Source organism: Stegostoma tigrinum, chromosome 14 (assembly GCF_030684315.1).
Source record: "Stegostoma tigrinum isolate sSteTig4 chromosome 14, sSteTig4.hap1, whole genome shotgun sequence".
Lineage (NCBI taxonomy): Eukaryota > Metazoa > Chordata > Chondrichthyes > Orectolobiformes > Stegostomatidae > Stegostoma > Stegostoma tigrinum.
In genome coordinates this window covers 45,503,249-45,524,888 of record NC_081367.1, presented here as the reverse complement: position 1 = coordinate 45,524,888, position 21,640 = coordinate 45,503,249, and the positions used below count along the sequence as shown (strand labels likewise).

The window sequence follows — 21,640 nt, the reverse complement described above, 5'->3', positions numbered from 1 at the left end:
TCCTCCTACATTGCCAGGATGTTTAGTAAAAATCATCTTGAACATTTTAAACCTTTGCTTTTCTCCTTCAACAACTAAAATTTATTGGCTGTAGTTTTCTTGCAAAATCAATCTTTAAAAATATTTGTTTTGTTTTTCTTTAATTGGTGTCCATGCGCTTACATGGATTTACTTATAAGGATAAATATTTATACTTGCTTATTTTAAATTTTCTATTAGTCAGTTTTACACATTTACTGGATGAGTCCTGTGATAACACTAGATCAGTAAAGTTTGTTGATTATTAAAGAAAATTGTTTTATACTTGCTTTACAAATTTGAAACTTAATATCAGTAAAGTATATAATTAGCTATTTTGATAAAGAGCAGAGCAATTAAATTTATGTTGTGACCACTGAAGCAACAGTGCATTCGCTAACCTTGGTCATAATTGTGTGCTGATACTGATAAAAGACAATTAAATCTGTCATACTACCAGTAATAGCAGCTTAGATGATTAAATTCATGCAGGAAAGGGAATTTGGTCTGGCTTATGTTTGGCGCCAGCTTCGAAACACAGTTGACACTAAATGCCTCAAGGCAATGAAGAATGGGCAATAATTTCTATTATCTTAGTGTTGTCAACATCCCAAAAAAAATTTTTTAAAAATCTCATTCTACATATCGAAGATTGTTTCCTATTGTTTCCATTTTGAATTTCCCAAGTTTAGATGTATAAATCAAAGCTAATATTAGAGAAGAAAATAGTCTGGTCTGTTACATATCAGAAATTCCCTGCCTCCAATATAGAATCTGATTATCTAAAAACTGAATTATACAAAATAGATGCAATATAGCATGAACCTGTACCTCTTTATAGGGAAGATATTGGTGTTATGTAAAAACCCCAATAAGAACAAAAGTACTGGAAGCAGAAGTGGGTTATCTGGTCTCCTCAGCCTGATTTGCCTTTCAGTACGATCATGGATGATCTTCTATCTTAACTCCACTTGACGGAGAGAGGTACAGAGATTGAAAAAGAACTTAAAGACAAGAAATTTCTCTTCATCTTAGTCCTAAGTGATCAATCCCTTATTTTGTAAAAAATATAGATCTAGATTAACAACCAGGTGAAACAGCCTCAACGCATTTATCCTCATAAATTCATGGATATTTATAGCGCAGAAAGAGGCCAAATGGGCAGTCATATCCACACTCATCAACAAAAATCAGACATCACAAATCCCATTTTAATTCATTGTCCCAGAGGTTATGACAATGCAGGTGAATATCTAAATACTCCTTAAATGTTATGAAGGATTTTGACTCAACCATGTTTTCGGACAATGAATTCCAGAGTCCTGAGAGAAAAAGTCTCCTCAACTCCCTTCTTAGCCTTCTATCTCTTACCTTAACCCAATGCCACCTGTTCATCTGTGTACTAATGAAAAGGTGCCTTCCTGTCAACCGTATCTTTACCCCTCATAATCTTATACACATCTATTAGGTCCCTTTCACCCTTTGCTGCTCAAAAGAAAATAACTCCAGCCTAACCAGTTTTCCCTCATAGCTCAGACCTTCCATTAAAAAAAATCATGCTGACTGTCCCTGATCCATGTCTCTGAAAGTGCAGATATATACTGTCTCTCAGAATTGTTTCTGATAACTTCCCCACCAGTGAGGTTAAATCAACTGGCCTCTTTTAAAGTAGCTAAACATACTGGTATCTCTTCTGTCTTTACATTAATTTCTTCTAATATTTCATAGTACTCCACCTGATGTCTGTGGCTGTGTCGTCTTTTTCCAGTACGTAGAACAATGCAATTTATTCGTTGAGAACTGTGCTCACATCTTGCAGGTGCGCATACAGATTATGTCTATGATCACTAATAGGGCCTATTCCTCCCCTAATTATTTTCTTGTTCTTTTTGGAAAAAAACCTCTTGGGGTGTTCCTTCATTCTCCTCACCAGTGTTTTCTCATGCACACTTTTAGCTTTCATAATTTTCTTTTTAAGATCCCCCTGCACTTTTTATTTGCTTCTCAGTGCTCTGCTGTATTGAGCCCTCAATATCTGCAACTAGGTTCTTGCTTTTTTTCCCTTAACTTTAGCCTTGGTGTCCCTTGGCATCCAGGGGTCTTTGGTCTTTTTTCCCATTTTTTTCTTTACAGGAACATATTTGTTCTGGATACTTGCTATTTCTTCTTTTAATGTCTCTGAAAATTTATTTGCAAAAGGCTTCTCCTCACCCACTTGGCTAAATTGGATAATAAAGTGTGAAGCTGGATGAACACAGCAGGCCAAGCAGCATCTCAGGAGCACAAAAGCTGACGTTTCGGGCCTAGACCCTTCATTGGATCTTGTTTTAGTGAGCTTACCCTTTTTCAGCTTAGAACTTTTATTTCAGGCTCATTGTTATCCTTTTCCATAACTGTAATAAATTTAACTGAGTTATGGTCACAATCTCTTAAAATACTCTCCTACCAAACTGTCTTCAACCTGCCTGTTTCATTTCCAAATATTAGGTTCGGAACTCTCCCTCCCTTCTTGGGCTTTCTACATACTGGCTAAAATACTTCCCCCGGTTGCAATTTAAGAGTTTTGCTCCCACCCTACATTGCGCACTAAATTATGCCAGTTAATTATTTGATAGTTAAAATCTACTTCTATTATTGACTTATACTTACAGTTCTGTGAAAGTAAATTGCATATTTGATCATCTATTTCTCCCTGACTGTTGGAGGCCGATAGTGCCCAACAGCATGTTTGTTCCTTTTGTGTTTTTTTACATCCACTCTAATGGCCTCATTTGATGCTCTTTCTAAGATATCATCTCTCGTCACTGATATAATTCATTTCTTGATAAATAATGCAACACCCCATTGTCTTCTATCTCCTTCTCAATCTCTTCTGAATACCCTGTAGCTGTGAGTGCTGAGCTGCCAGTCCTACCTACCTTACAACCAAGTCTTGGTCATCATTACATTTCTTACTCCACATACCTATCTGTGTTCTGAAGAAATGTCACTGGGCCCAAAACATTGACTGTGCTTTCTCATCACAGATGCTGCCAAACTGCAAAGTTTCTCTAGCTATTTCTGCTTTGGTTTCAGATTTCCAGCATTTGCATTTTGTTTTCTGTTTCGTGCCCTCAGCTTGTCTGTTTATTCTGCAGGCTTTTAGCATTAAAATATACCCAGTTTAGTCTTGTTAAAGTCATTTCTTTCTTGTCTAGGCCATATTTCCTCTGGCTTCCAGAGGACGCTCTCTAGCATTTTACCTTTACTGTTAACACTATCTCCACGGATATTTTCTCACTTCACCACTGACATTCAGTAGCAGCAGTGGGCACCATCTACAAGATGAACTGCAGAAATGCACCAAGATATCTTAGGCATTACCTTCCTACCCGATGATCAAACTAATCTGGATGGAATAGAGTAGCAAACGCACAGGAGCATCACCATCTGCAAGTTCCCCTCCAAGCCACTCACCATTTAACTAGGGAAAATATTACCGTTCTTTCAGTGCTACTGGTCAAAATCCCAAAACTCCCTTCCTAATGGCATTGTGAATGTTGTTGTGTATTTGTATAAGTATAATGGACTGTTAGTTTAAGAGTTCAATCATATACTGTCATGATGATGTCATTGACCATTTTGGGCAGGAAACAGCTCCGTCTAGCTTTGCCGCCTTTCACTGAACACCTCCTTAATAAAGCTTCTGTTGTTTAACACTTTGACTTCCTGGTCCTTCTCGGAACATAAGAACAAAAGAAAACTGACAATGAGCATAAAAGGTGCTTTGAGATTTACTGGGTGAATCCACTGATTCAGTTATAGAAAAAAACAGAGTTTTGATCCTAACTGAAGATGTCAGGGGCACTTACATTCCCATTTCAAAATGTTGTTCTGTGACATCCATGACACTGGCACCCAGGAGGCAACATACTATCCCCTGTCACTACAAAGGTGCTCTCCTCAATAATGAATTGCCTACTACTATTGTCCATCCACACTTCTTTCTCTTCCTCTTAGTAGCTGTACTGTAGGCCTTGCCTTTGGCTGGCACTAAAGAGAAACCATCACCATTACCATTTTCCAAGGTTGAAAATAATTTATGAGTGAGATGTTTTTACTGCCTGCTTTTCATTTACGTTACTGTTCACTGGCCTTTGGTTAAACATCTCTGCTGTCATCCTTTCCAGGCATGGAATCAACTAATGCAACTCCACCTTGGAGGTGCAATAACAAAAGCCACAGCACCACTACTACCATCGGCACAACAGGATAAACAACAATAACACATTGAGATGAGTTTATCACTAATGAGTGTAAAGAGCCTATTAGCATGTCGAATTGCTCAATATTGCCCTTTTTATTATCTAATCTCACCTCATTGATATACAGTGTCCCATTCTCCTACCTACTGTATAGAAGCATGATGCTAAGAATTCCCTACATGTAAGTCAGAGCGGGTACCTGGCACCTCTAACTTACTGTTTGCTCCACCAGACATGCATTTTGCACATACAGCATCAACATCTCAGGGCACATTCCATCAGCTACGTGAACTTTGTTTCCAAAGCACTGGCATACGACATGTACCAAGCCTCATTGCATCATCGTGGCATTTTGCTGATCTAGTTACAACATGGGTTCTGCACATTATAATGCAACATTTTAGAACACATTGGCACCTTTAATTGTGATACCTCTGCAAGTATGCTGCGTGTGCAGGAACAAGCACACAGGTCGTGGACCAGGGAGAGCCTCAGCATTGCTTCCTTGCTTGCTTGACACATATTCACTTTGTACTTAAGTAGTTACATTCATGAACATGTAAATGTTAATCAAGGGGTAAAAGCTTGAGGATAAAAGATATTATATAAAGTAATGGTTCTGAAAGAGCTCCTTCTTTCATCAGCAATATGGGTCTGCCAACAGTACATGGACTGCAGTACTTTAAAAAAGGCAGGTTACCATGACCTACTCATGCCAAGTTTAACAAGGCTAAACTGGGTATATTTTAAGGATGGCAGTTTCCTTCCCTACAGGACATTAGTGAAGCAGATGGGTTTTTCCGACAAACAACAATGGATTCATGGTCATCATTAGATTCTTAATTCTAGGCACTAAGAGTCTACAAAGGGACACAAACAAGTTAGTGAGTGGGCAAAAAAGGCATATAGAACATAATGTGAGAAATTGTGAAGTTGTTCACTTTGGCAGCAAGGATAGAGGAGGTCAATTTTATTTAAATGCAGAAAAAGTACAAAATGATGCAGCACAGAGAAACTTGAGCACACTTGTGCACAAACCACAAAAAGTGAGCATTCAAGTACAATAGGCAATAAGGAAGACAAGTGGGATGTTATTTCAAAAGGAACGGAATATAAAAAGAGAGGTCTTGCAAAAACTATAAAATTTGTAGCCTCCTATTCCTATCAGAGGTCCAATGCCCCTTTGTCTCTCATGTAAGACGATCCTGACTATCTCCTGATTCTCCTTATACCGGCTTATTTTTGGATCACCGTACCGAGCTACTCTGTAAACGTCATAATGTTGTGTGATGCATCTGTGTCTATCTTATGTTCTTCTTCTGCAGACAACATTCCAATAGTCACAAATTATTTATCTCCTGTTGTCCTGGCTAAACCATAGAAGATAGCAGCAAGAGTATTCCATTCAATCCCTTGGTTTTTGCCCAACATCATGGTCTTTGCTCCACCACTCTCCGGGCGGAGACATTTCTTCACATTTCAGTCCTAACAGGTTTACCCCTTATCCTTAAACCAAGATCCCTGGTTCTGGACTCCCATATTATCAGGAACATCTTTCCTGCATCTAACCTATCTCGTCCTATTAAAATGTTATAGATTTCTATGAGAGTTCACTTCATTCCTCTAAACTCCAGTGAATACAATCCCCTTATACACTAGTCCTGCGATCCCAGGAATCAATTTGGTAAGCCTTGTTACACTCCCTCAATAGCACAAATATCCTTCCTCAGGTAAGGAAACCAAAACTCCATGCAATATTCTGTATGTGGTCTCATAGATGCACTGGGTAACTGGAGCAAGGCATCCTTGTTCCTGTACATGATTTCTTTCACTATGAAAGACAACATACATTTTGTCCTCTTTACTACCTGCTGTATGTATGTGCCTACTTTCAGCAACAAGTACACAAAGACAACCTTCTCTCAATTTACAGCTATTCAAATAATAATCTGCCTTTCTATTTTTGCTACCAAAGATAACCTTACACTTATCCATGTTATACTGCATCTGCCATGCATTTGCCCACTTACACAGCCTGTCTAAATCACATGGTGCATCCTCCTCACAGCTTACCCTTCCATCCAGCATTGTGCCATCTGTGAATTTTGAAATATTGCATACCGTGCCCTCATTTAAATCATTAACATAGATTTTGAACAGCTCAGGATCCTCATATTGATCCTTGCAGTAACCCACTAGCCACTGCCTATTATTCAGAAAAAGGCCCATTTATTCCTATTCTTTGGTTACTGTCTGTTAACCAATTTTCTATCTGCCTCCAGTCCAATGTGCTTTAATTTTGCACGTTAATCTCATATGGGCATTGTCAAAAGCCTTCTGAAAGTCAAAATAAAACACATCCACTGGCTACCCCGATCAACTCTACCAGTTACATCTACAAAGAATTCCAGTAGATTTGTCAAGCATGATTTTCCTTTTGTAAATCTATGCTGACTGTGTTTGATTCTACCACTGTTTTCTAGTCGCTATACTATAAAATCCTTGATAAATGGACTCTAGCATCTTCCCGACTACAGTCATCAAACTCACTGATCTAAAATTCCCTGCTTTCTCTCTACTTGCCTATCCAAAACTTCCATATTTTGGACAATGATTTATCAGAAACTTTGGCTCACATCTGTTTGGAAGCCATCTATACCTCCTTATCTTTTCTTCTAGCCAAACATGTGTGCAAAATGATTTAGCTTTTTTGTAGTGAGAGCAAAGCTTTCCCTATATTGGATTTGCCTTCTCTTCCTTTGTGCCTTGACATTTGTAGGAATTGCATCCTGCCCTTTTTCTGTGATATTTCTGCCCTTTCAACTTGGAATGTAAATCAACATATTGTGAGACCTGTTCTATTCTGCCATGATAATTCTCCACTTGCTGTTTTATCACTTCAGAATTCTTTCAATAGTCTCTCAAGCCTATTACAATCAAGAGACGCTTTACAAGTTGGGCTGTAATATTAAACACATCGCACTAAAAGATTAACACAGTGGGCCAAGCAGCATCAGAGGAGCAGGAAAGCTTGATGTTTTGGGTCGGGACCCTTCTTCAGGAAGGTCCCGACCCGAAACGTCAAGTTTTCCTGCACCGCTGTTGCTGCTTGGCCCATTGTGTTCATCTAGCTTCACACCGTGTTATCTCAGATTCTCCAGCATTGGCAGTTCCTACAACCACTAAAAGGTTAAGTTGATTTGCTGTTCAACATGCACCCTTGAAACTTTCAAAATTTCTGCTTTCTACTTTTTCTGTTCCTCTGAAACATTTGGATCGCCTACACTTTGAAACAATCTCACCAAACAGTGCTAAAAGTGTCGTTACTCATAGCTGTTCTGGTTGGTTAATGAAACCTGCCACAATTCCATAATTTTGCTATTGTGTGTAGAAATTTGCCACAAACAGCACATCACCTTTACCAATTCCCTGCAATGGCTCAAAACTCACTTGTGTCACTTCTTCAACAGGAAGCCTCGCTGTGTGGCTTCGTGGTTAGCACTGCTGCTTCACAGCACCAGGGGCCTGAATTTGATTCCAACCTTGTGTGGAATATGTTCTCCCTGTGCCTGTGCAGGTTTCTGCTGGGTATTCCAGCATCCTCTGACAGTCTAAACATATGCAGACTAGGTAGTTTGGCCATGCTAAATTGTGTGCAGTGTCAAGGGATGTGCAGGCTAGGTGGATTTGCCATGAAAAATGTGGGAGTTACAGGGATATGGTAGTAAGGTGTGTCTGGGTAAGATGATCTTTGGAGGGTTGATGCAAACTCAATGGGCTGAATGGCCTCTTTCTGTACTGTAGGGATTTTATGAGTATCAGACTATTGTCTTTTTAAGAACTTTAATTACTTGCTCAATATTCCAGCCGTCACTCATCTCATTAAACTGTCAGCAGTTGCACAGTACTAGGGAGCTGATTCAGCACAGGCCTTTACCATTTTAAAGCTCCCCACCTAAGGCCAGCACTTCATGTGCACCACCACGGAGGTGGCATTAACTTTTTAGTGGCCTGGATTGAATCAAAATTCCACACAATACATATGAAAAATGGTTAAATAGATTATAGTTTCAATTTCCACATTGATGATACACTGGAGAGTGAAATCTGAATCATCTGAATTCTTTATTGTTGACCTAAATAGCATTTAATATTGAATGGAATCTGAAGATAAATGCCAGCTGCTAGAGGACAGACACTCTGGAACCTGGAGCCATCTCGATGCTTGGCTTTAAATTTACATACAACACAACTCCCTGAAATTCCCTATTGTACTTTGAGCTCTGATAACATCTAGTACTTTTGACCATTATTGAATTACATTGCTGATTCAGTCAGGATTTGAAAGATCTGCAGAAGAAACTTATTGCACTGCTCAGGGTGGTGAAAATTGTTTCTGTACTATTTAAAACATTTAATAATTTAAAGCAAACCCAGATTCCTGGAACCATGGCAGTAAGTGGTATATGTTGGCACCAACAGCTTTTATTACCCGAAGATTCAACAAAGTAGCAACAGTTGCTGGCAAGAAAAGACTTGGGGTGAATCCACAATTTCTCAGGTGGTGAACACAAATCCTCCTGGACAAGATCTGCTTGAGGAGAGATCTCCTAGTGGAATTACAGGGAAGGCTGTCACTTAAGTCAGTTCATGGGTTTAGTGGAGTATGGGCCAAATGCTGGCAAATGGGACTAGGTCAGATTGGGATGTCTCATCAGAACAGAAAAATTGGACCTAAGGGTCTGTTTCATTGCTGTATGACTCTCTGACACTAACTGAAGGATCATTGACCTGGAATGTTGATGCTTCCAGATTTTATATTTATATTTTGGATTTACAACCATCATAATACTTTGCTCGTGTCACCTAAGTCACCAAAGCAATGTGACAGAATCTCTGAGACCTGGCCTCCTGGTCCTGAAGATAGTGTTACCCTCTTCTGTACAATATCTCTTCCTCTTTCCTCCAGGTAGTTATTTGGCAATAAATTATGATGAAATGGGTAAAAATCTTTCTGATGCTCTATAATTAATATTTCAGGGTTTAACAATCATATCATTTCTACCAACTATATGTCCATTAATTATTTGCTAATTGGGCATGGAATACTGTTAAGTCTGTGGCTTGCTCACAAATCTTGTTTGGCGCTCCTGCCATGCTTGTGATTTTATCCTCCCAGGAGTGGATAAGGTTAAAAAATAAGCTGATAGCAATAATTTATGGTTTAATGTGGACTGTTATAGTTTCTAAAGGAAAGACCATTGGTTTCAGTTTTTTAGCCACTGAACAGACAGTATGATGCCTTCACTGGAATTTAGGATTCCTGGGGCAGAAATCCCACCTGCCAAAATCTACCAGTTAATCAGGGGCCAGCAGCATGGAGACTTCCTACCACTGACGTAATCCAGGATAGAGGTGAGGTAGTTTCCTGCCACAGGCAGACTGACTCATGGCCTTCCCCCCAATTAAGTGGGCCCAAATGCCATTTTTAACTTGTTCATATGGAAGTTTGCTGGGTGTTTGCTTCTTTCAAAAAATGAACATGTGGAGCACACATTCTTCTGTGTGTATAAAGATGTGTGAGGGCTGTACAATCAAGAAATTTTCTATATTAATAAATGTCCCAAAGATCCTGTTCAAGGGAAATTTTGATTTTCATGTTACCATTGATAGTGACCACTATGGTTGTCAAAATTAGTTTATTCTGCAATAGGTTGCATCGCAATATATTCTTTACATATACATCCTATTTACACCCTTTCCAAATGAAACAATGAGGTTATCAAAACTCCTCAAATATAAAGCACTCATTTTTCAGAATTTTGAATTAAACATTTTCTCTACCTCAATGATGCTCAGAAGCTCTTCCACGTATACCCGTTCTGTTTCAATCAGCTCATTCATTATATGCCTGAGAAATAGATAAATGGCATTAAATTTTCTTTTATAAATCATACAGAACAAATTCTAATAATACATCATTGCAATAGACTGAAAATCTAGTCATTATTCATTTACATTTACCTACTCATAACAGTAAATTACTTATCAGTTGTAGAACTGTAGAATTCTAGATCATCGTGAAGCATCATCATATAAATCAAAAGTATTATTTAGGCAACATGTATCATACTAATGTATAATACCCAAAAATCTACTGGTCATTTTGAAATTATTTGAAAATATACATATAGCAAAAAAAGACCAACAATTAACCATAGTAACTGTCTTTAGCCATGTCCTTCAAATTGAAACCTAGTATTAAGCTTTCGGTCTTTAGTCAAATAATACTCTCGGACTTGATGTCACTCCCAATGACTCTCTGTCCACTGCGAACCAAATGTAAGTTTATACGAGCAGATACTGAACAGAAATCCTTGTTCCTGGAATTAATTTCAAGACTTGACACACACCTTCAACGTGTTTCTTAGTGCAAGAATGAACACTCTAATGGACCCTGTGACTTAGACGTCAGTGGTAGGAAGTCTCCAATATGAAAAGGTTACTTGCGGTAGAACATGAGGTTAGGCTAATTAGCCTAACCTTGGTATGGGTAAGATTTTAGAGACCATTATGAAGGATGAGATTTATGAATACTTGGAAGTGCATTATAAAATAGGGAAAAGTCAGCATGGCTTCATCAAGGGGAGGTCATGCCTGACAAATTTGTCAGAATTCTTTGAGGAAGTAATGAGCAGGTTAGACCAAGGAGAGACAATGGATGTTATCTACCTGGACTTCAAGAAGGTCTTTGACAAGGTGCTGCACAGGACGTTGCTGAGTAAGATAAGGGCCCATGGTGTTAGAGGCAAGATACTAGCACGGACAGAAGATTGGATCTCTGGCAGAAAGCGGAGAGTGGGAATAAAAGGGTCTTTCTCAAGATGGCAGCCAGTGACAAGTGGTCTTCCACAAGGGTCGGTGTGGGGACCACAATGTTTCACTTTATGCATTAATGATCTAGATGAAGGAACCGAGGACATTCTGGCTAAGTTTGCAGATGATACAAAGATAGGCGGAGGGAGAGGTAGTATTGAGGATGCGGGGAGGCTGCAGAAGGACTGGACAGGTTAGGAGAGTGAACAAAGAAGTGGCAGATGGAGTACAACATGCGACGGTATTATCAACCATAATTGAATGGCTGAGCAGACTCAGTGGGCTAAATGTCCGAATTTCTGCTCCGATGTCTTATGGTCTGTGGTCTTCTATAAATAAGGTTTTATTCAAAGTAAAATTAAGCAGTAGCATAAAATCAAGATGATAAATCCTACTTTCTTACTGAATCTTTAGTTTAAACCTCATATAGAAAACTAAAATCTCACACTTTTCCAACTGTCAGTGATGCTAAACCTAGACCAGTGATTAGAACATAAATTTTTTACAGATTTGACCTATCTTTGTCTTGACAAAATCAGAGAAATAATGAATTAGGGAAAGTTTTCCTTTTCTTTCAGTTAGTCATTTCCAATTGCTAAGCTGTCCATCAATTAAATGTCAAAGCAAATTATCCTATCTCTCAGAAATCTAGATGACCAGTGATAGACGCTTACCTTTGCAGATATTTATTGTTGGGTCCTCCCCACAAGAGAAAACTAATGAATTTGTAATTTGATTTTTTTTGAAGCAGGTATTGCCATGAAAACTGTGTATGATTGCCTTGTCCATGGGTTTCATTTGCCTGAAAACCATCTAAACACACCTAAAGATAACAGATTCCATCTCACGCACAGACAGCAAGCCTACACCTACAGAGAATTATAAGTAGCGATGAAGGGGCAATAGGAATGCAGAGAAGAGAGCAAAGGGGGAGATAATGAATAAGTGGGACTGCGAAAAGATGGTAAAAGGAGAAATATTATGAGGGAATGAAGGAAGGGGAGAAAAGCAAAAGGGGGCAGGAACAGAAGCAGCAAAGGCAGGAACCTTGTTTCAACAGAGTGGGGACAGACACAAAGCAGGTGTTCCAAGTTCATCCACGATTAGCATCTCTTAAAACTGGCCAACAGTGTATAAAGCCATACTACATATCCTTAAGGGGAGAAGCATTTTGACTGCATCAGGAAGACCAACTTGATTATTACTTGATCTAACATTTGCAGTCAGCAACACAGACAGTGACACTGCAAGTACTTCAGAGAGTACTACAAAGAGAGAATATATCCCTTGTAAATCAATGACCGTGAGTCATCTATAGCTAGGTCAGAATGAAACTATGACATGAGTGCCAGTTCACAGGAGATTGGGATCACACTTGAAGTGTGTTGTGAAGGACTCAGATCAGAACTTGTTTTTGGTGGAATACTGAAAGAAATGAGGATGGTCAGTTACATCAAATCACTCAATGCATTTGGCCTGTTGTCACTTCCAGAAGTGATTAACCGTAAAACTGGTGTATGGGATATGCTAATCTGAGTCACATACTTCAAAACAGAGCTTGGGTAAAACTAATATGATCATTTCCAAGTACTCTCTGATGAAGGGTCTGGGCCCGAAGCGTCAGCTTTTGTGCTCCTGAGATGCTGCTGGGCCTGCTGTGTTCATCCAGCCTCACATTTTATTATCTTGGATTCTCCAGCATCTGCAGTTCCCATTATCACATTTCCAAGTACTACTGCTTTTTAAAAACTGGTTATTCTCTCTGGTTGTCATGGAGAATGAAGGAGTCCACCTCCAACTTGACAAGGTCTTATGCTGTGTTAGGAATTCAAGCTTTCCAATGTAAGATAGTGGCCAAATCCTTGAGAAATGTTGCGAAGATGACTGCAATGCAACATCTGATAACATTAAAAAAATGAGAATGTAGGGAATAGGAACAACAGTAGGATCTTCAAGCCCATCCTTCCTTTCAACAAGATTATGGCTGACCTGTGCCAGTTTATCATGGCCCTCAAATTCCCAGTATACTAAAAATCTAAATAAAAACTGAAAAAACTGCAGAAATCAGCAACAAAAACAAAGTTGCTGGAAAAGCCCAGCAAATCTGACAGCATCTGTCAAGGTAAAAACAGAGTTAACATTTTGGGTCTGGTGATCCTTCCCCAGAACTAGGACTAATTGTCCCCTTATTCTGTGTGTGTGTGTGTGTGTGTGTGTGTGTGTGTGTGTGTGTGTGTGTGTGTGTGTGTGTGTGTGTGTGTGTGTGTGTGTGTGTGTGTGTATTAAAAATCTATCTACCCCTTCTTTAAATAATTTCAGTGATCTAGCTTGCACAAATATCTGGGATAGAGAATTTTAGACACTCGTTACCCTGATGGAAAGGAAAATCCTTTGCATCGCAGGTTTAATTAAGATTCCCTACAGTGTGGAACAGGCCCTTCAGCCCAACAAGTCCACACCGCCCCTTGGAGCATCCCACCCAGACCCCCTATAACCCACACACCCCTGAACACTAAGGGAAATTTAGCATGGCCGATCCACCTAGGCTGCACATCTTTGGACTGTGGGAGGAAACCGGAGCACCCGGAGGAAACCCACGCAGACACAGGGAGAATGTGCAAACTCCACACAGGCAGTTACCCGAGGCTGGAATCGAACCTGGGAAGGTGTCCCCTTATTCTGTAACTATGTTCCCTAGTTCAAGATTTTCCACACAAGCAGATGAGTCCCCTTAGAATCTTGTAGGATTTGATACAATCACTGTGTTTTTTCCAAACTATAAGAACTAAGAATTAACTTGCTCGGCCAATCTTAATAAGTCAACACCGTCTTACCATGATTCAGCCCATCTTTTCTTGAATCGCATTCAATGGGAGTACATCCTTTCTGAAATATTGGGACCAAAACTATACAGTTATCTGGTGAAGCCTTACTAAGATGTTGTATATTTGTATCAAGAGTTCGATACATTTAAATTCCAACCTCCTAGCAATAAAGGCCAAAATTCTATTTGCTATCTTAATTACTTGCTGCACGTGCACATTCACTTTTTGTGTTTTAAACAAAAGAACATACCTCCACGCTGCACTTTTTGGAATATCTCTTCATGTGTGACTTCACACTTTCCAACATTAAAATCTAGGTGTGAATTGCCCTCACTGCTGGTTATGTCTTCATTGCATTGCAGGACAAGAAGAAGTCATCCAACATTTGACTGCTGCAGTGGAATGTCATGAGATCAGTGCGATCATAAGGTCTTTGCTTGTTACCACAGTTTGGTACTTAAAAACTTTGCATCATGGCTATAATATCAACATACTTTGCATCTTGCTCACTCTCATATAAGTCTTAAAATCTGTGTTCCAGCACAGTATTGGGATGAGGTTCCATGATGCCTAAACAAATTCTTCTGTTTCAGGATGATAGTATTCATGTTCTCACCATTGAGTCTCTGCCAATGTCCTTGTTGTCGACATCAAACTGTCTGAAGTTAGCTTTTTCTGGGCCAGATCTGGAAGAGGCTATCCTACAAGATCATCTAACGTTTCAAGCAATGAAAATCAACTGGCTATAACATCCATGCTGTAGCCATTAGGGTAGGAATACTAAAAGTCAAAGGGATTTTTAAGACACATATCAGAGGAATGCTCAAGATTGAGCAATGTATAAAGTATTGTACGTGATGTCTGATAAAATGAGTATGGAACAGTTATTTTCAATTCTCCATCTACTTCATCCAAATGTGCAGCAGTTTGAAAGTTCTGTAGATGCTGTGCACATTTTAGCCCCTTGAAGTTACCGTGCATGTGCAGCTGGACAACAAGAATTTTAAACTTTTCCACGCTTAATAAGATTGCCTCACACTTCAAAAGAAAAGTACTGGTTATGTTCATTGTTTTGTGATAGAATCCCTACAGTGCAGAAGCAGGCCATTTGATCCATCGAGTCTTCATCAACCCTTTCAAGAGTACTCACCCCCATCACAATAACCCTTCATTTACTGTGGCTAGTCCACCGAGCCTGCATAACCCTGGATGCCAAGGCACTGTTTAGCATAGACAATCCACGTAACCTGCACATTTTTGGACTGTGGGAGAAACCCACACAAACATGTGGAGAACGTGCAAACTCCACACAAACAGTCAGCCAAGGCTGGAATCAAACCTGGGTCCCTGGCGTTGTGAGGCAACAGTGCTAACCACTGCATCACTAGAGAATCTGATGTATCTTATTTCAAGATTACAGTCAAGAGGGTGTTTTCATGGTCTGTACTAGAGGCATACCGAGGTGGGAATATACTGAAAAACAGACACCTAGTATTTCATTTGGGGAAGCAGCCTAATGATACCCCTACAGAAAACCAGTCTAGTCATGGATGTGTTGGCATCCTCCGTCTTCTTGCCTTCCTCTTGCTCTTTGTCTTGTGGTGGTTGCTGAATGCTTTGTAGCAAGAGTTACAGGCTTATATTTGTCAGTTCATGGACACTTGCTCCAACAAGTACTAAAAGGCCGCTTTCAAGTGGCAAAGCCAGTGGAACTATTGCTTCACCACTATGATGGTCTGTTCAATGACATTTGCTGAGGCAGTATGACTCTCACTGTATGAGCGTGCCACATGTGATGGGTTTGTAGATGGGCATCACCAGCCAGGTGTAGAATGGATATTCTCTGTCATCAAATAGCTACATCTTAGTACAACACATTAGCTAGAAAATTGCTGTAATTCCTGACTTGCACATGATCATAACACAATTTGAACTATTGCCAGTAATAGTTGGCATAGACCAGTATAATGTTCTGGGTGTGGTCACAAACCAACAGGACATTGAGTGAACACTGTGTAGAGCTGGATGAACACAGCAGGCTGAGCGGCAAAGCTGAGGTTTCAGGTCGAGATCCTTCTTCAGAAATGGGGGAGGGGAAGGAGATTCTGAAATAAATAAGGAAAGAGGGGGAGGCGGATAGAAGATGGATAAAGGAGAAGATAGGTGGAGAGGAGATAGACAGGTTAAGGAGGTGGGGTTGAAGCCAGTGAAGGTGAATGTAGGTGGGGAGTTAGGGAGGGAATAGGTCGGTCCAGGGAGGACGGACAGGTCAAGGAGGCGGGATGAGGTTGGTGGGTAGGAGATGTGGGTGGGGCATGAGGTGGGAAGGATGGTTAGGGAGGTAGGGAGGAGCTGGGCTGGTTTTGGGATGCAGCTGGGGGATGGGAGATTTTGAAGCTTGTGAAGTCCACGTTGATACCCTTGGGCTGCAGGGTCCCCAAGCAAAATATGAGATGCTGTCCCTGCAACCTTTGGGTGGCGTCGTTGTGGCAATGCAGGAGGCCCAGGATGGACATGTCGTCCAAGCAGGGGAAGGGGGAGTTGAAATGGTTCGCGACTGGGAGGTGTAGTTGTTTGTTGCAAACTGAGTGTAGGTGTTCCACAAAGTGGTCCCCAAGCCTCCACTTGGTTTCCCCAATGTAGAGGAGGCCACAACAGGAACAGCGGATACAGTATACCACATTAGCAGATGTGCAGGTGAACATCTGTTCCATATGGAAGGTCTTCTTAGGGCCTGGGATGGGGGTGAGGGGGGATGTGTAGGGACAGGGCAAAGCAGATAAGGGTGGGGAGTGGAAAATATATTTGGTAGTGGGATCAGATTGCAAATGGCAGAAACGTCAGAGGATGATGCGTTGGATTCGGGGGTTGGTGGGTGGTAAGTGAGGACAAGAGGGATTTTGTTTGTGTTGTTATTGTGGGGAGGGAATCTGAGGGATGAATTGTGGGAAATGCGGGAGGCATGGTCAAGAGCATTTTCGACCACTGTGGAGGGGAAGTTGTGGTCTTTGAAAAAAAGAGGACATCTGGGATGTCTGGAAGTGGAATGCCTCATCTTGGGAGCAGATGTGGCGGAGGCAAAGGCATTGGGAATAGGGGATGGCCTTTTTGCAGGAAGGTGGGTGAGAGCAGGTGTATTCTAAGTAGTTATGGGAGTCAGTAGGTTTGAAATGGATATTGGTTTCCAGGTAGATGCCAGAGATGGAGTCAGACAGGTCCAGGAAGGAGAGAGTGGTATCAGAAATGGTCCAGGTGAACTTAAAGTTGGGATGGAAGGTGTTAGTGAAGTGGATGAACTGTTCGAGCTCCTCATGGGAGCACGAGGCGGCGCCGATACAGTCATCGATGTAATGGAGGAAGAGGTGGGGGCTAGGGCCAGAGTAGCTTTGGAACAGGGATTGTTCCACGTATCCTACTCTCTCTGTGACATTTTTCCCTCCCCACCCTTATCTGCTTTCCGGAGGGACCACTCTCTCCGTGACTCCCTTGTCCGCTCCATACTCCCCTCCAGCCCCACCACCCCCAGCACGTTTCCCTGCAACCGAAGCAAGTACTACACCTGTCCCCACACCTCACCCCTCACTACCATCCCAGGCATTAAGAAGACCTTCCACATCAAACAGATGTTCACCTGCACATCTGCTAATGTGGGTTTACTGTATCCGCTGTTCTTGTTGTGGCCTCCTCTACATCGGGGAAACCAAGTGCAGGCTTGGGGACCGCTTTGCAGAACACCTCCGCTCAGCTCGCAACAAACAACTACACCTACCAGTCACGAACCATTTCAACTCCCCCTCCCACTCCTTGGATGACATGTCCATCCTGGGCCTCCAGCAGTGCCACAATGACACCACCGAAAGCTGCAGGAACAGTATCTCATATTTCGCTTGGGAACCCTGCAGCCCAAGAGTATCAATGTGGACTTCACAAGCTTCAAAATCTCCCCTCCCCTGACAGCACCCAAAACCAGCCCAGCTTATCCCCACCTCCTTTCCCATTCTTCCCACCTCAAGCCCCACCCCCATCTTCTACCCACCAACCTCAGCCTGTCTCCTTGACTTTTCCGTCCTCCCTGGACCGACCTATCCCATCCCTAACTCCCCACCTACATTCATATTCACTGGCTTCAACCCCGCCTCTTTGACATGTCTATCTCCTCTCCACCTATCTTCTCCTTTAGCCATCATCTATCCGTCTCCCCCTCTCTTCCTATTTATTTCAGAATCTCCTTCTCCTCCCCCATTTCTGAAGAAGGGTCTCGACCTAAAATGTCAGCCTTCCTGCTCCTCTGATGCTGCTTGGCCTGCTGTGATCATCCACCTCTACACCATGTTATCTCAGATTCTCCAGCATCGGCAGTTCCTATTATCTCAACACAATGAGGGAGTTATCCCCTTGTAGTTCCAGTACCTCTGCCCATTAAGTTACAGTATCCAAAATGTGATAGGTGTGCATTTGTTAGCTCTCTGCACCATGGGAAAGCCAGCCATTTTAACAAAGGTTTTCATTCACTCTCTTGACTCCTCTGTTTCGAGAGATCACAATGAAGACCCTTTTCATTGCATGCAAAACCTCTGTGATGTCTTGGGTGTAGTGGTGTATGGCAGGCTGCAAAACCTTTGCTACCTTATCTGTTCAGACTGTAAGGATTCGCTGGCGGAAAATAAATTATGGTCAGTGTCACTTTAACAGCCACTGGGAGCTGATTCCCTAAATGAAATACTAGGTGCCTGTTATTCAGTACATTCCCACCTCAGTACGCCTCTAGTACAGGTCATCAAATCATCTTCTTGACTGTAATCATCAGCATGTTCTACGGCCAGAGGTCTTTTCAAAAGACTCTACCTACCTCTTTGGTAAGCATGGCCTCTGCAGACACTGTTACTGGCTTGGGTGGAGATAAAAAAACTGCTCCCTAAAGATCCTTTGTTACCAAGTCCTCCTGCTGAGCTCCCTCCTCGCTTGCCTTGTTTTCTCTGTACTGGTTGTGTTGCCCTCAGATTCCATAGCCTAAGTGGATAGTGCAACTGTAGCTCCATAACTAACAGTGAGTGGCTAGTATTAATCAGAAGCACACAATGCTTTTCCAATGTCCAACGTTCCTCTCTTGAGACTTAACAAACCTTTTCCCATAAGCAAGCACTTCCACAAATTTGACAAGAAAAAGCAACTTATCTGCATGTTAGATAGTGATGCTTTTAAAAGCAATTAGCAAAGGGTCCCTCATGCTGTTGATACATGTTTAAGAGAAGGTGATACATGGACTGACAAGGTTCAAAATGGCAAGTTGGACTTCAAATAAGTGTTAGACTCTGCTTTAACTGTCTACCTACTTGGCGTAGTTTTAGCATATGCTCACATGAGCAATGCTGAACATGATCAGGCATTGCCTTCATAGCAATTTTCATATTATTCAATAACCACAGTGCCAAGTCAGAAATTTTGCCACCTTACCCTTTAAGTGCTCTTTCTAAACTCTTCAGAATTTAGAATTTTAATTCAAATCTTGCTTTAATCTTCTCTGTCCCAATGAGAAAATTTCCTGCTTCTCCAGTCTATCCATGTAACAGCAATTGCTCACCAGTGGAACCAGGATGTCAGTTAGTTTAATGTTTGCATGGTCACCTGTGCTACTGCTATCATTTGACAAAGTACCAAAAACACATTCACAGAGGTCTAGAATGTTTGTGTGCATATGAAAATTATCAACATGCAAACCATTACATGTATATCTAATTCAACAATGCATCAAAGTCTTATCCTGTGAAGGTTCTATGCCATTGTCTTTAAAAATAAGCATGTACCGCATATCCCATGAGATATTAATTTGATAAGTCTCAAGAGTGCTGCTGTTTAAATGTTTATGCTGCTTTGGGGGTTTCCCTTAGGAACTCAAAAGCAACTCCATACATTGTCTGCATTCACCATTTTCATGGTCATGAGGACTAAAGGACAGTACAGGATTAATTTTCTTCCCTGTCCTTGCAAGCTTCTACCCTATCTTCAATCTCTCTCTCCTTTCCAAAGCCCTTGAATGTGCTATTGCTTCCAATATAAATGCAGTGGCTACAGGGCATTGCATTCCAGACTCCCCAAAGTGTGTCTACCATTTACATGGCACAAGCCAGGAGTGTGATGGAATACTCCCTGCTTGCCTGGATGCGTGTAGGTTCAATAGCACTCTGGAAGCTTGATACCATCAAGGGCACTGCAGTCCACTTGAAAGGCACTGCTAAAATTCACCAAAGGTCCCTAGAGAGCACCAAAGACCCCAAACCCACAACCACCTAGAAGGACAATGGCAGCAGATACATGCGAACACCACCACCTTCAAGTTCCCCTCCAAGCAACTCACCATCCTGGCTTGGATTTTTTCTTTTTAAATTCACTTGTGGGATGTGGGCATCGCTGGTTGGTCAGCATTTTTTATTGCCCGTCCCTAGTTGCACTTGAGAGGGTAATGGTGATCTGCCTTCTTGAGCCACTGCAGCCCATGTGCTATAGGTTGAACCACAATGCACTTAGGGAGGGAATTCCAGGATTTTGACCCAACGGTAGTGAAGGAATACTTCCAAGTCAGGATACGTCATTGTTCCTTCATTCAGAGCAGCTAGGGACCAGTAATAAATGCTGGTGAGCCAGCAATGCCCACATACCACAACAGAATATAAAAAAAAGTCCATGTCTGCCCACCTTGGAACTCCATGTTTAAATTTCTTGAAACAGGTTTTCACCCCTGTAACAAACCAGATTTTATCAAAATCTTAATGGGGTCTTATGTGAATGTAACAAAAACCATTCATCTTTTCCTATTCTTTAAGTTTGGTGTAGTCTTTGACATGTCTCACCACAGTATTCCCCTCCAGAGTCTCTCACTGTTGTCTAGCTGGGTGGAACTGCTCTTAACTGACTCCTGACAGACTTCAGTACATTGCTTCCTTGATTCCTCAAGTCTTGTTAAATGACAAGACTGTGTTTATCCAACATTCAGTATATTATAGCAGAAATTTCCTCCAATTAAATATTAGGAAGCTTTAAACCATGTGTTGTGTTAATCTCTGCACCAAATTCCATTCACCTAGCTACCACGTCTGTCCTAGCATCATTTTGAGACTAAACCAATCTGTTGGTAACCTTTGTGTCCTATTGCTCTCCATAGCATGATGAGATGATATTCCAACATCTTATTCAAGCCATCACTAAGATGCAGTTTATAATGCCCAAATGTGCTCCTGTCTTATGCCACTGAAACGTTCATTCATGCCTTTCGTACCTCTAAATGTGATAATCCATAGCACTCCTGGCTAATCCCTTATATTCAGCACCCAACAAAATTGAAGTCATTCAACCTCTACTGACAATGTCTTAACTCACATCATGTGTATCTATTAACCTGTGCTTGCTGACTTACACTGACTGTTAGCCAAACTATGCCTTGACTTTAAACTCCCCATTCTGCTTTTCAAAAGCACCATCACTCAATATCTCTTGTAACTTCCAGTCTTGATCCAAGCTATCTGTGCTCATCTAATTCTGGCCATTTTAATCACTCAGGCATTGATGACTACACCTTCAGTTTTGTAGGCTCCAAATTCTGGATTTCCTTCCTTCACCTCTCCTGCTGTTCTCCTCACTTTCTTTGGCCTTGGCATTACTCCTGGACTAAGCTTTTGGTCA

The 21,640-nt window shown here is 41.2% G+C and overlaps 1 protein-coding gene across 7 annotated transcripts in view; it reads right to left on the bottom strand.

Moving 5' to 3' along the window:
- Positions 1-21,640, bottom strand: part of mcf2l2 (MCF.2 cell line derived transforming sequence-like 2) — a 360,445-nt gene that overhangs the window by 128,938 nt on the left and 209,867 nt on the right. For all 7 annotated transcript variants that reach the window (XM_048541672.2, XM_048541670.2, XM_048541668.2 and 4 more), the window contains exon 16: positions 10,107-10,173. In XM_048541672.2, the coding sequence (XP_048397629.2) occupies positions 10,107-10,173 (67 nt within the window). The remainder of the gene's footprint in view (positions 1-10,106; positions 10,174-21,640) is intronic.